This window comes from Megascapheus bottae, chromosome 3, assembly GCF_031878675.1.
Source record: "Megascapheus bottae isolate mThoBot1 chromosome 3, mThoBot2.hap1, whole genome shotgun sequence".
Classification (NCBI taxonomy): Eukaryota; Metazoa; Chordata; class Mammalia; order Rodentia; family Geomyidae; genus Megascapheus; species Megascapheus bottae.
The window spans coordinates 48,146,878-48,162,079 of record NC_143511.1 but is presented as its reverse complement, the minus strand read 5'-3'; the positions used below and the strand labels follow the sequence as shown (position 1 = coordinate 48,162,079).

General features: G+C 42.0%; 1 protein-coding gene across 1 annotated transcript in view; it reads right to left on the bottom strand.

Moving 5' to 3' along the window:
* Positions 1–15,202, bottom strand: part of Adamtsl1 (ADAMTS like 1) — a 628,790-nt gene that overhangs the window by 36,312 nt on the left and 577,276 nt on the right. Inside the window, exons 23-24 of the mRNA XM_090329363.1 lie at positions 9,118–9,297; positions 4,577–4,711 (exon numbers count right to left, since the gene is read on the bottom strand). Coding sequence (XP_090185489.1) covers positions 4,577–4,711; positions 9,118–9,297 — 315 coding nt within the window. The remainder of the gene's footprint in view (positions 1–4,576; positions 4,712–9,117; positions 9,298–15,202) is intronic.

Genomic DNA, 15,202 nt, shown 5'->3' with positions numbered 1-15,202 from the left:
AATGGAGGTGGTAGCATACCAGTCTGGAGTGGAAGAGCTCAGGCTCTGAGTTAAAGTTTCAGTACTGGCACACACAACACACACACACACACACACACACACACACACACACACACACACACAGTAAACAAAAAATGGAATATAAATTTTGAGACTTTAGGCTAAAGGTTTTTAAGCATAATGCTAAGAGACTGATCCATGTAACAGAAAAAAAATAAGAAAATGAGGTTCCATCTCAACCACTTGCTGGGTGCAGTGCTACATGCCTGTTACCCTCGCTATGGAGGAAGCACAGTGGCTGGGCACAGTGGTATGTACCTATCATACCCAGTAACATAGGACAATACAAGTAGGAAGACTGTAGCCTAGACTGGGGCATAAATAAGACCTTACCTTGAAAATAACCAAAGCAAAAAGGGCCTAGTGATATGGTTCAAGTGCTAGAGCATTTACCTAGCAAGCACAAGGTCCTCAATTTAGTCCTTAGTTCTGCATAGACAATCAATCAATCAATCAATCAATAAATATTACAGAAGAAGTGGCCAGGAGTGTGGCCTAGAAATAGAATGCATGCTTAGCATGCATGAAGACCTGGGTTCAATTCCTTGGTACTATATACAGAGAAAAAGCTGGATGTAGTGCTGTGGCTCAAGTGATAAGAGTGCTAGCCTTGAGAAAGCTCAAGGATGGTGCCCAGGTCTTGAGACGGGCAAAACAAATGATAGAAAAACAGGAACATGGAAAGATACTTGTCAAATATAGTTAAGTGCAGAAACAAGAAATATCTTAAGTATTTTGTTTTAAATAAAAACCATACACATTAATATCTAGGAACAAGCTATTTTACACTGGTGATCTCAGGATTAGGTCTAACTCCAGATATTTTTCATAATCTTCTTTGGCTTCAATTTAAAATTTTGTACACTGAAGATCTATTTTCTGTACAATACACTTGGACAAAAGTTATTTAAAAAAATCAGTGCTGATTCCCAATGTATGAATAACATGAGAACTATTAGTTTTAGGTCTTGGTGGCCCAAAAGACCTAAAACCTGAAAAAGTAGTATAGGAGGGTCAGGAAGGTGTGCGATGCTTCTGCTCTTACGATGGAGCCTTGTGGGATGCTAGGGTGCCACTGAAGGTGAAGGTGGCTGAGGGCAGTGGCTCTGCTCTCCAGAGCAGCTGGCAAAGAGGACAGCTGTAAATGAGAGCACTAAAGAATCAGCCCTTGGTGTTCCCTAGGACCTGTTGGATATTTATTATGTTGGAGCCACGTGATGGGCAGAGTCCCCAATGACTATTTTCTGTACCTCAGTCGTACAGCCAAGACAGTATGAAATAACAAGGGACTCAAGCCCTGAATTTCCATTTAAACTAATAGTGAAGCACAGAAAGGCTTGTGTACGTGCTGCTCAGTCCTCATCCCTTCTTCAAGGCTGCAGCCATGTCTTGAAGTGAAATCCATGACAGTGTGTCTGATAACTAAAATACACACTTCTGGAATAGATTCTTGCTTCAACAAAGAAGTGTTATCTTCTGAGATATTACTTTCAAGGCCTCCAAATTTTACTTCCTCCCTTCCTTTTGTGAAATGAGAGAATCACTGTCCCTGTGTTACTGTGCCTGGGCTATAGAAGCATGATATACCCCGGGACCATGGGCTCGTTACAGACAGCTGATCTCACAAGTGAGAAGAATGCACATACTGGAATCTCATCACTTAATACTAAGTCAAGGGTTGCCTTCAATTTTGCAGGGAGGGTTTTAGGGCTTGAACTCAGGGCCTTGAGCTCTTTTTACTCTTGGCCAGCACTCTGTCACTTTGAGCCATAGCTTCACTTCTAGTTTCCTGATAGATTATTACTTGGACATAAGAGTCTCATGGACTTAACTGCCTGGGTTGGCTTTGATGAACCTCAGATTTCAGCTTCCTGAGTAGCTAGGGCTACAGGAGTGAGACACTGGTGCCCATCCATCTTGTATATTGTTGTCCCAGAACTCATGATGTCACTCTTACTATTTGAATACTCAGACCCCTCTTCTGCTGGTTAGACTCCCATCCATCCTTCAGTACTCAGTTCTAAGGTACCATAGATGTGCTTACTTATACCAAATAATCCATTTTATTTTGTGGTACTGAGGTTCTTTTTTGCTTGTTTTTTGTTTTGCCGGTCCTGGGCATGGACTCAGGGCTTGAGCACTGCCCTTGGGTTCTTTTCTCAAGGCTAGAGCTCTACCACTTGAGCCTCCGCATCATTTCTGACTTTTTTCTATGTATGTGGTACCAAGAAATCGAACCCAGGTCTTTGTGCATGCTAGGCAAGCACTCTACCACTAGGCCAAACTCCCAGCCCTGAGGTTCTTTTTACTAAGAACCTCACACTTGTGAGGCAGGTGGCATTTTACCACTTGAGCCACTCTCCTATGCCCCATCACTTTTTGTGATGGTTATTTTGGGAGAGAGGGTCTTTCTTTATGTCCAAACTTGTCTGGATTGTGATCCTCCTATTTGTATTGGTAAAGATAGTTTTTTTGTTTTTTTTTTTTGTTTTTTTTTTTTGGTCATAGGGCTTGAACTCTAGGCTTGGGCTCCGCCCCTGAGCAATTCAGCTTAAGGCTAGCACTCTACCACTTGAGCCACAGCACCACTTCCTAAATATACAGTCTTGTGACCTTACTTTTTGCCCAGGCTGGACTTGGATCAGTCTTTCTATCTGTACTCCCTAAGTAGCTGGGATCCTAGGCTTGAGCCATCTGGTTCAAATAATCTATTCTGCAAGTCCCAATAGTTGATATAATTTCCTAATTCATCTCCATAATTCCAGGCAGAGTTCCCCTACTTCTATAATGCAGGCACAGCACTGATTTCTCCACTAGAGTTCATTTTGCCCGGGAAGTTACATTTGGGGACTTTATGAATCCCGACTCCCTGTTTCATTTACATGGAGTGGTCTGGTTGTAGACTGGATATTAAGGTGATTTTAGCTGTTAGATTTAAATGCCAATTCAAGGTAGCCAAACACCATAAACTAGTAATGGAATGCAGCAGCATAAAGCACAATAAATTCTTATTGCCCAGGGCTAAAATGAGACAAAATATGATTCCAGAATAAGAGCGAAAGAAAGGAAAGCTATCATGGAAACAAAATATGGACAGATCGACTTTTCCAGCATGAGGAATGGTACCTGAGTGGTCTCAACAATTCATTTAACTGGACAATAAATAATAGCTCTTCACCTTGCTAGTTACTAAGTTATGATGAACAGTTATGGTAAGTTCTCAGAGTGATGAGTCTCATGTAAAGAAATTCACAATGCACACACTTAATTTGGAATAGGTTTATCATTTGGATGCCAAAGAAATGATGCAGCTAGAAGCTTCTGTGAATTCTGATCAGTGTGATATAGAAAAATTGAATACCAAGCTTTTGTAAGTTATGGGAAACAGAATAGAAATATTTATTAAATGTATCTGTGACTTTTACCCAGATCAGAAATAAAGGAATCAGGAACTTTCTCTTTATGATGATAAGCTAAATTCAGATCATAATGATAACTGATGGTAGGTAATCTTTGTGCTCTCACATTCCGAATTCACAAGGCCCTTGGCTATGTTGACAATTCCTCACCAACTGACACTGGCCTTTGTTCCTTGCTAGATGGCAGACAGAAGAATAGAAAAGCTTTTCACGCAGGCCCAAGAGAATAATTGTAGCTAGTAGCGATGATTAACATTTGGATTAACATAGTTGGTGTGAAGATTTTAAAAGCTTTAATTATTATGATTTTTCTTAACTAGGTCTTGGATTCACAGCATAATGGAGACACAGAGGAAGGTACAGAGATCTCCCATATAATTCTTGTCCACACACACACACACACACACATACACACACACAGACTTTTCCCCTAACAATGCAGGCCTCTGAAAGAAAAGGGGCTGGTGAGAAAACCCCGGGTATGTACATGATTGTGGGGCGAGGGATCCAGGGTTTGAACACACCATTTCTTGCTGTCAGAGGACACCAGTGAGTTTCCAGTGCCTAATGTTGGATAGATTTTGTCCTTAGGAATCTGTTTAGGCTGACTTTATACCAGTTTAGAGAAAGCTGGTCCAGATGGAATCACTGACTGGCTTTAGGGAGTGCTGACCTTGTAGATTTATCCATGAGAATGGATTACAACTCTCTCTCAGGGGAAGGAAGGTGTAGGGGTGGGGGTGGGGGGCTCTGGGGAATAGCAAGCAAGAGGGGATGGGTACTCAGGAGTGGTTCTTCAAAGTTCAGTAAGTCAGCCTGATGGAAAGGATCTGGGCTGTGGCATCAGCCTAAGAGGACTCAGAAAGGGGCCATCTTGGAATCTAGACACACTGTAGAGTCCAGACTAAGAGCTGCACTCACCTCATGTGGAAAGTCAGCCAAGTTTCCACTGGTGAGTCTGGATTCTGTAGGCAATTTAGTGATTTCCTGTTGGCCACCCCCCACCGCTGCCTCCCTCCCACCTGCAAGCAGTCACCCATCCATAAATCCTGTCCAGCTCTGGACTTTTGCCCGATGTTTCAGAGGGCTGGACTCACCAAGGAGTGCAGAATTCCCAGGATCCAGGACCAGCTGTGTTCCCGGAGGAGATGTCAGCACTGAAGGAAGGTTCGGTCCAGTGGCTGAGAGCAAGGCTCTGATGTCTTCCAACTGTGTAGGGACCTGGGGGGGCTCTGAAGAAGACAGATGGCGAATCAGGAGGTTAACTCACACAGGGGTGCAGGGAGAGAAGTGGTAGGCAAGTACACGTACATGTGAGACAGGAATTATTATTATTATTATCATTATTATTATTGATCTTAACATTATTTTTCCTATAGAGAAGATAAACCTAGCAAGGGGAATCTGAATTTCAGTCAAGTCAGAATTAATTTATGATTGAAGGGACAAGGTAAGTTCTAAGACCTAGGCATGTGAATTTCAGGAGTTACTTATTTTATACCGCTTTAAACCACAGCAACACTGGATCCCTATAACTTTGTAGATAAATTAAACCATATTATTTTAAAGATTCATTTTAAAAGGTAACTTCAGCATTTATGCTACACCAAGCTGTGAGATTAATCGTTTTATATCCCATTTTTCATTTAACTCTTATACCATCCTTCATCATGAAACATTTTATTACTGTTCCCACAGTAATACTCCTCAAGAATTTTTTACTTAAAAGATTTTGTGAGTGGATCTCTCTCTTTCTTCCTTTCCTTTCCCTTACTCTCTCACTGCCTCCTTCACTCCCTCCCTTCCTCTCTTTTTCATTCCTTAACTTTGTATTAGCATAAATTAATTACATAAAAGAATTTCATTGTGATAGTTGTAACATTCATTAATATACTTTGCTCATACCCATCCCATCTATATTACTCTTTCTTAACTATTCTCCCTTGGCCTCAGTGTCCTTTTCCCTATAGGAAAAATCATTTGTAAAATTATTTTGCTTCGTTATCTGGATTTTTATGCGTAAGTAGAACTTAGACAAATAGGACTATGAGAGGCTGGACTATTCAAAATCCTGTACAAAGAGTCAGGACTAAAGCCACCAGAGATCAAGTTAACCAAGAGCGAGAAATGGAAAGCTATAGGTGCTCATTACAGCCAGGGAACAAATAAAAGGCAAGCACACACTGAGCCCGCTGGCAGAACCATGCACATGCTTGTGGGGAGGTAGCAGCAGCCCTTTGCTCCTTGTCCTGTTCCTGCAGAGGCACTGCCATCCCCACTTCCCAGGCCAGCTGCTGCTCTATTCTCCAGCGACTTCTGGGAGTGGAATGAGGAGCCAGAATAAGCTATTATAGGGCTGGGAGTTTGGCCTAGTGGTAGAGTGCTTGCCTAGCATTCTAGGCAAACACGAAGACCCAGGCTTGATTCCTTGGAAGTGGAAAAGCTGGAAGTGGTGCTGAGGCTCAAGTAGCAGAGCCTTGGCCTTAAGGAAAAAGCTCAAGGAAAATGCTCAGGCTCTGAGTTTAAACCCCACGATTGGCAGAAAAAATATATTGCTTTTCATATAATGAATGATTGTTGTTCTTAAGGTACTATGTTATCTCTCATCTCTTTTGCTGTCCCTTGGTTATCTCATATTGTTGCAGTATCTCATTTTGTTACCTGATATATCGGATATATTTGTATTTGGTTATTTGAAATTGGATAGGGAAGGGGGAAAACAAGATGAGGGGTGGGGGTGTGGGGGAGGGAAATGGGGACCAAGACATGTGAAAGGGTATCAATGTATGGGAATTAATGCACCATCTATCTGGCAAATATCATGTAATCCTTCTATTAATTACAATAAAAAATATATGAAAAAATATATTGCTTTTGTGACTGCTGGCTGTCTTAACAAGGTATGTTAAAGATCCTACCAGCTGTTTAACATGTATCTGGGGTGGTAAATAAGCATCAGTGGAATCTAGACTACTTCAGAAACATACCTTCTGCCTTTCATTGTCAAAGACCATCATGCAGAGAAAGTAACGGTGGACTTGAGATTACACATCTGTGCATGAAATACAGTTTTCCAAGAACTCTCTTTTAAGATACATATTACTGCTTGCATTCAGCAATCCTTGGTATGAGCTATAGCTCTGTCATTCACTAACTGGGACAAGTCACTTAACCCCATTGGGCTATTTCTTCTTCTATAAAATGGGCTCCTTTCCAAGATCTCTTTTCTTCTGGGTACTGTAATTATAGGAACTGATAGTGATAGTTTACTAGTCTCTCTTCACCCTCTCCTCTGTAATGTTCATTCTTGAAATTCAAGAAGACTTGGATTATTTACTGAGAACAAAAAGAGGCTATGTTCCATTTGCAAAGCAAGCTATTTATTCTTCTAGGGCCAGGAGTTACTCCTTCCCCGTGTCCTATAGCGTCTTCAGGATTTCTCACTTTGGTTCTCCAGGGGGAATGACTGGCTCTGACGTTACTCCTAAAACTCTACCAGTGTCCAGCTGACATAGACTTGTAGTTAACACTTAACGGATATTTATCCAATGACTCTGTGGAGAAATGTGTGTTTCATTGCACTTCAAGCCTTCATGCTACTACTCGCTGAATTAGCGTGAAGTTTAGCTTTATGCAAAGAATCCTCTCTTATTACATATGCCATTTTTTTTACTATTTTTACATATTTTCTTCTATGTTTATAAAGTTACCTATAAAAATAAATCATCTTTGAGAAATCAAACCTTTTCTTTTTTGCCAGTACCCCGATTGGAACACATGAACTTTTGCTTGCTCTCTTTGTTGGTCTACCACTTGGGCCATGTCTCCAGACTTATTTTTTTGCTGGTTATTTTGGAGATGGAGCCTTGTCTGGCTTTTCTGAATTAGCATCAAACTTTTATCCTCTGGATCTTAGTTGCAGGAACAGTTAGAATTACAGGTGTGCACCATTAGCATCCAATTAAGAAACCAAGATTTCTGATCAAGAAAAGTGTGAAAGTTGAGCCTTAAGTTTTCCCCCATCATATTTGATTAAAATGGGGAAGACTTCATGCTCTTTGAATATTGTGTTCACAGTCACAGTGTATTAGAGTTGGAATGAAATTAGAACTGGTTCACAGAACACATACACACACACACACACACACACACACACACACACACACACACACACACACACACACACACACACACTCACTGGCAACGCTGCCACAGTAGCAGTCACCATGTTTAGGTTTTCATCTCTATTAGTAGAGGCAACAAGAAAGTGTAATTTGGGAGAATGAAGCCATCAGTGGGCACTGTAACTCAGTGTGGGGCAACAGTCCTCAGGCTCTAGGCTCCAGACTAACAGCCCAGCCACATGAAACCCAGTGTAAAACAAATGACATCCTTCTTTCTCTGAGCCAGTTTTCTGTGGCTTCATATGATGGTTGGAGGTTTATGTATCCATGGGGTTTCATCCAAGCTGGGCCTCTAAACTGAGTGGGCAGGGGTGAGAGAACCTGGGTTTTGGTAGCATATCAACTTTGGGTGTGAAAATAGAAGTGTAAAGCTTAATTACTTTCCTCTGAGGAAGTCAGTAATGTATGTTTATGAATGTGTGTGGGACATGTAATTATTATTTCTCACATTTTCCTTCCCTCCTCCTTCTAGAATGGCAGCTTTCTCTGAGTGAAAAAGCTAGCATGAGTGCTCTAGTAATTGCTTTGTTTAAACAAGCAGGAACACTCCCAAAATAAAGCTTATTAAAGAACTCTATCTGACCAACTGGTAGACTCAGTGGGAAGGAAAGCAGAAAGGGTTAGAAGGTTTGCAACCTGCAAAATTGGCTGAACCACCCTGAACAGCAGCTGGTAAAGAGTTGTCTGGCAATTATTTCTGCATATCTACTTTATGCCAGAAAGTATGGTAGATTCTTTAATCAACAATTGGTATGCTTGGGACCTGCATGTGGAGACTTTATGTGTACTATAACCTTCCTGGATTTGTAGGAACAATTTGACTGATTTCTCTGAAGAAGGTAATCTACAAGTTTAATTTGTTCCTCAAAGAAATCCTTAGTGTGGAAGAGTGAAGAATAGCTGCTTCAGCTGGGTGCAGTGATGCACTGTTGTAATCCCAGCTATGCAGGAAGGGAAGGGAAGAGGATTGTACTTAAGGGATGAAAGTGTGAGAGTGTATTTTTTAAAAAATGAAAAAGCACAAAGGCTTAAGCACATGGCTTAAATTGTTAGAACACGCTAGTAAGCACGAGACCCTTGAGTTCAAAGCTTGGTATGAAAAAAACCCCACCAAAACAAAAATAACAAAATCAAGCAGATAAAACGGTCAGAAAAAGGAGAGGAAAAGGAGGAAGAGGAGGAGAAGGAGGAGGAAGAGGAAATGGAGGAGGAGGAAGAGGAGGAGGAGGAGAAAGAGGAAGGAAAAGAATTGCTTTCTTTTAGTTTGCTTTCTTTTAGTTACTGTGAATTAACTTGCCAAGGTCATATAGTTAGAAGTGGTTCAAATTCATGTTTACCTGGCCCAAAAAGTCTATATTTTCTGCTGGAAGGCCTGAAGATGAGGAGAAGAGATACCAAGTTTACCTTTTTGTAATATCCTAATTCAATCCGAGGAAACAGCTTGAGGTATTTACCTAGGATTAAGAGCTGTGTGTTCTCCGTCAGCTGGCCATGAAGATTGGCTGCTCTGCAGGAATACAGGCCCTGATCCAAGATGGACACATTTGTGAGCAGCAAGGAGCCCTCATACAGATGGTGAGAGGAGCCCAGTTTGCTTCTATTCTTGAACCATGTTACTTCAGCTTCAGGCACACCTGGGGGAAAAAACAAAACAAAGCAAAACTCATCAGCTAAACATATTTAGGCAAACCCAGGGCACTTGCGACTGCTTGGCTAGCGCTCTGTGGGGCTGCTCTGCAGGAAGCATCTGCCTTAGGTATCTTCTACCATGCTTGGGGAAACTAAATAATGGCTCAGTCCTCTCTCAGTTGTCTCTAGATCTTTTGCCATGTAAGAAGACTTCCATAGAGGGCCAGGGAGAAGGAAGCCAGTTAAAAGCATAAGAAACAGAGGCAGCACGTCGAGGGTATTTGCCAGGGGTAGAAGATAACTTAAATTCTTTGGAGAACACATTATAAAAACCAAATGCATGCATCTCTGAAGGTGAAAAAAATGAAAATACACGAGACAAATATGACCCTGGGCGGGGGGAAGCCAAATGTAAGAATACATTGGATGATTTTATTTCTATAAGTGAACAAAACACAAGTAATGTCAATCTTGCCATTCTATGTAGAAAACATGTATGTTTCCAAAGGCCCTGTGTTAAAGGCTTGGTCCCCAGGAGGTCATTGGGTGTGTTCGTGGACTCTTTAAGAAGTGGGGCATAGCCAGAGGTCTTTAGTCACTGGGAATATGCCTTTAAAGGGGATTACAGGACACTGACACCTTCATTTTCTTGATTTCTGACTATGAGATGAGTAGGTTTTCTTGATCACATGCTCTTGCCATGATCTGCTGATTGCCATAAGCCCAAACCTCTGAACGGATGTGTCTTTCCCTCTCCCTCTCCCCAGCTTCTCTTCCTCCCTCTCCCCCACTTCTCTCTCTCTCTCCCTCTCCTGGCATGTGCTAGGCCACTTGAGTCATACCCCCGCCCCCAAGTTCCTTTTGCTTCACTTGTTTTCTGGATAGGGTCTCACATTTTGGCCCCAGCTGGCCTTGGACTGCGATCCTCCTATGTATGCATTCCATGTAGCTGGGATCACAGAAGTGTTTGCTTTACCCAGCTTGTTGTAAGATGAGGGTCTCACTAACTTTCTCCCTGGGCTACCCTTGAACAGTGGTCCTTTTGGTCTCTGCTTCCCAAGTGACTTTGAATACAGGATTGAACTACCATGCCTGGTTAGCCTTTTCTTCTTATGAGTCGGTTTTCTCAGGAATTCTGTTATAATGACAGAAAACTGACTACTTCAGTAGCCTATGTATCTTCACAAAACAAACATACCTAGATGGTGGCATTTACAACATAAAATATGGGCCAGAGGGGATTCTGCCTTCTCTACAATCTATGTATTACCTGTGAAAGAGCTGGGAAGATTACATGCTGATGTGGGATGAAAGCCTTGTGGGATGGAGCAACTTGGAAAGTGTCCTTGTGGTTGTTAGGCAAGCAATCAACAGTGGTCTATGGAAAGCCTTCCTAGATGATCTCCCAGTGCAATCTGCACTGGGAGACTAAAAGTCTGGGGCATTGATTCACACATCTCCAGGGAGCAGCATCTACGTGGGGTACATTCAGAATGTCAAATCCTGGAAAATGGAGTCAATGCCAAGAACAGCCAAACAGCCAGACCTTTGGCTTAGCACTTTTCTGAGCCGTGAGTTTGCAATTAGGACAGAGGCAGAGGTACTGTTCATGGCCTGTCCATGTTTGGGGATAATGAAATAGTCATGGAGTTACTTATGTCTGTTATTTGTCCCTGTGACTGTCTAGAGGCTGGGTGAATGAAAGGGGGTGGAGATTTGTGTAACACAGCCTTGTCACCCCTGCAGGGAAGTACACTAATTCAGCTCGAACAGTATGATATGACGCATGATGTTAAGGGCACCAGAGCCTGGCTGGCATCTTGCCTGGGTGCAGCTAGAGAAAAGATGCAGGTGCAGGGGAGAGAAGCTGGTTTTTCATTGTAGCACCACTAGGGAGAGCAAGAGCATCGTGATGCCTGCCCATGCCAGCGTGCACGTTGGATCTTGAACTTAGATTTTACAAGCATCTTTTCTGACAAAAGCATACTGGAAAATGAGATTCTAGAAACCATTCTGATAAGTATTTGCTCCCTTTGTCTTGAATTGCTACTGTTCAGCATTTACTGGGGGCACCTTTCTTTACAAGAGCTGTGAGGCAGCAAATGCAGAAAGCCTTAATGGGATTCAAAACCTGCTCTACAGCAAGACAGGTAAAAAAAGAGAACTGGACTGAATGGACCTTTAGTTCTCCTGACAAAAGACTGCTACTTAGGTGAGCCAGGGAGTGAACCTTCCTGTGCTGATGGTACCACAGTGTGTGTTCCCAGAGGCAGTAACTGTGACTCTGGGTGTCACTGTAGCAGCGAGCTGCCCTGTTGCTCATTATAGTGTCTCCCGGTGAAGGCCTGGAGCCCTGCAGGGCAATGAGGGGCAGAGATAGGTACAGAGAAAAAAAAATCACAGCCAGAGTGATGGAGGTAGAGAAGCCAGGGGTGGAAAGAGATCTGGGAGCTATTTCTGGGCTTCCTCAGAAATTAGTTGTGAGTTTCTTAACTCTTTTTGTCCCATTCATGCACCCACACAATTAGGCTTGTTGGAAAGCCCAAGACGTGGTGTGTCTCAAAAGAGCCAAATGATAGAAATAGGGGGTTCATGGGAGAAACAGAAATATTCAGGATAACAAAAGGTGGGAGATGGGCAGGGAGTTTGGCCTAGTGGTAGAGTGCATACACAAAGACCCAGGTTTGATTTCTTGGTACCAGCTACATAGAAAAAGCCAGAAGTGGTGTTGTAGCTCAAGTGATAGAGCTCTAGCCTTGAGAAAGTCCAAGGACAGTGCTCAGGCCCTGAGTTCAAGCCCCAGACTGGCAAAAAAAAGGTAGAAGGTAGTCACAGTGTGTAAACTGGAATTAAGCTGGGTGCTGGTGGCTCAGGCTTGTAATACTAGCTTTCCAGGAAGCTAGGATCTGATCATTATGGTTCAAAGGCAGCCCAGGCAGGAAATCTATAAGACTCTTATGTCCAATAAACTACTAAAAAGTCAGAAGTGGAGCTGTGGCTCAGCTGGCAGAGTACAAAAAAACCCCTTAGGGACATTATCCAGTCTCTGAGTTCAAGTCCAAGGATCAACACAAAAAAATCCAAACCAACCAACCCCAAATCCTGAAACTAGAGGAGTGATAGTATTCCCTGGGGAAGATAAGTTATGTGAGAGTCATTCTCTGGTGTATGTATTATCAAACCTTGCTCCGTCTTCCTTGACACAAGTCTGCACCGTGTGTTAGCTGATGGTTTACTGCAAGTGCTGTATTTTGGGGATTTCCTGCCTGGGACTGTGGACCAGAAGCAGAGAAGGATACTTAAAAGGTGTTTGGAATGACAAGCAGTCCTTGTAGGAATGCCTCTGAAATTATAAACAGAACAGAGAAAGAAGGAAACAACAGCAGCACCCGAGCTCACTTTCCTTCCCTTAAGGTATGACAGTAACCTGAGAGAAAACTTCATCAGCTCTTGGCTGGGCCAAGAAGAAGTCACTTGGAAATGTATCAGATACGCTTGTCTAATCCTGGTGTTCAGAATCCCTTGACATCAGGAGTGTACCGAGCTATGCAAAAATATGCCTAGCATTTGCTGTAAGCCAAGCATTTTTGAGATGGAATCACTTTTTACAATGACCCCAGAACTCAGTTACTATTAGCAATGCTGTCATACAAATGAAAAAAATAGGGCTCAAAGAGATGAACAAATCTGCCAAAATCACATTAGTTTGGATCCCTGAATGAGGACATAGTAAGGGTTTTCTCCTATTTATTTCCTGCCCCTTGGCGAATCCTAACCTGCATCAGTCATAGTGGGGGGATGTAATGGAGATCGTGTTGTCTAAGATACCCTATCTTTACAAGTATACCCCACAGTTTGCCACATTCACCCCACTGCCTCTTCAGAGAAAGTCTAAACTACCATATTTTTATTTCTTGAATTGTCAAATCTTTCAGCACTTTCTACTTTCAGAATTTCTATTGTCACGATAACACCATGATCGCTGGGAAGAGGGAGATTTCTAGAACCCCTAAGTTCTGGATTTGTTAGGTCTCTTGTTGGAAACTATGGTCCAATTGTCAACATAACTTTTCCCCCTTCACCTATTGTAACATAGCAGCACATTCAATTTTTTTCTCTCATGAATTTAATAATTGTCATTTTAAAGGGGATATATGGAGGGGTCATAGTATATAAGTCAGACAAAAAGTACAATGTCACCCCTTCCCTCAGTCTCTCCTGGTTTTCCCCTCCCATCCCCTTCCACAAGTTGTATAGTTTATTTCCAAGATAGTAGTGTCTGGTATATACCATGGCTACATTAATTTACCCTTTGTGCCTCCATTTCTGTGGCCCCACTTAACTTCCCAAAGACAGATAAATGAACAAAAAAGACAAAAGGAAAAGAAACCCCAAAAATGGCAACAAAGGAAAAAAATACTGCAAAGATCTCTAGAAAATGGGAGCAAACCCACTCTACCACAGAGCCAAGTCTGAAGCTATGATGCTGTTGATCAGCAACTTGGCTAGGCCCCACATTCTGGATTCCCTGTATTATTTGTGTCTAAAAAGGGGGAAGAAAAAGAACCGTGTCTGCTTTTCCCCTTGTGGCATATCTTACCAACAACACAATGTTCTCCCTGTTGCTTAGAAGGATCAATAAATGGGTCTAGTCAGAATGGTTTGTAATGGGATACGATTCTAAGGATTAGTGCCTTTAATCTCCACTGAGCTGCCTGGAAGCGTGATGCTATAATATTCCCTCCTTTCTTCCCCTTTAATATCCCAGACAGGATATTCTTGTTAACTGGACCATTTGTTGTGTTTGGAAGGCCACTTCCACGATGGCAGCTTGTCAGCAGCTTGAGGTAGGGCGTCCAAAGGTGTACATTTACACAGTAAGTAAGTCCTTGAAGTTTTTAGGTAGAAGGAGGGTGGCTTGGTGCAAGAAAAGAGAAAGGATATGGTAATTCAAATGTCAGCATCGACAATTATTCTAAAGAACCATGACAGTCTAAGCTGCTTTTCCACATTTGTCCATATTGCCCATGGCACACACTCATGGCCACTCACAAAATCTGTTTTCTTCTTTTTTTCCCCAAGTACCTAGTGAGGACATGTTTCCCAGCATCCTTTGTAGTTGTTTCCTCGGTCATTGACCAAGAAAGTAAGAAATCGTGATATGTACTACTGCTCAGTGGACCCTCAAGAAACTTTCTAACTTCTCTCAGTCTTAAGGTAACAGATGCGATAGGGGAGATGCTATCCAACTGTCCAGCAACAAGTTTTGGACTCTAAGGAAAGCAACGAATAAGTATTCTTGGTATTTAAACCATTACCTTGGTGTCTACTTGATAACTGAATATTCCATTAGTGGATAATCCCTGAACCTTTATTTTTACACTTGATCTTGCTAATATTACCTCCTAAGTAAGTGCTTTGCTTTTAGAGTAAGAGCCTAAAATGTACAGTACCGTATTCTGTGAAAGTGTTTAAGATATTGTACCTGCCTATCCCCACTTCCCAGCTTTCATGGCTCCTTCCTCTCTGTCTTCTGTTCTACCAGCCACATCCACTTCTTTTTTTTTCCAACATGGAAACAATATTTATTGTTTATTACTCCAAAGAAGTTAATAGATAGCTATATGGACAAAATTGTAAAATATTTGCTTCTAAAGAGATAGACAATTGGAGACCAAAACAGTGGTCCCACATCCACTTCTTTCAATTAAACATTTTATTTCTGCTTCAGGCCCATTACACACTCCTTCCTTCCCTTCTCTTTTATCTTCTTTCTTAGGTTTTTGAGAATAAATATGAGAACATACAAGGGAAGTCAGTCCCTGTTCAAGAGAAAGCCTCTTTATATTCATTGCTTAATACATTTTATAACTTGTGAGGGTACATTGTACAAGTTAGCACATGTGTGTG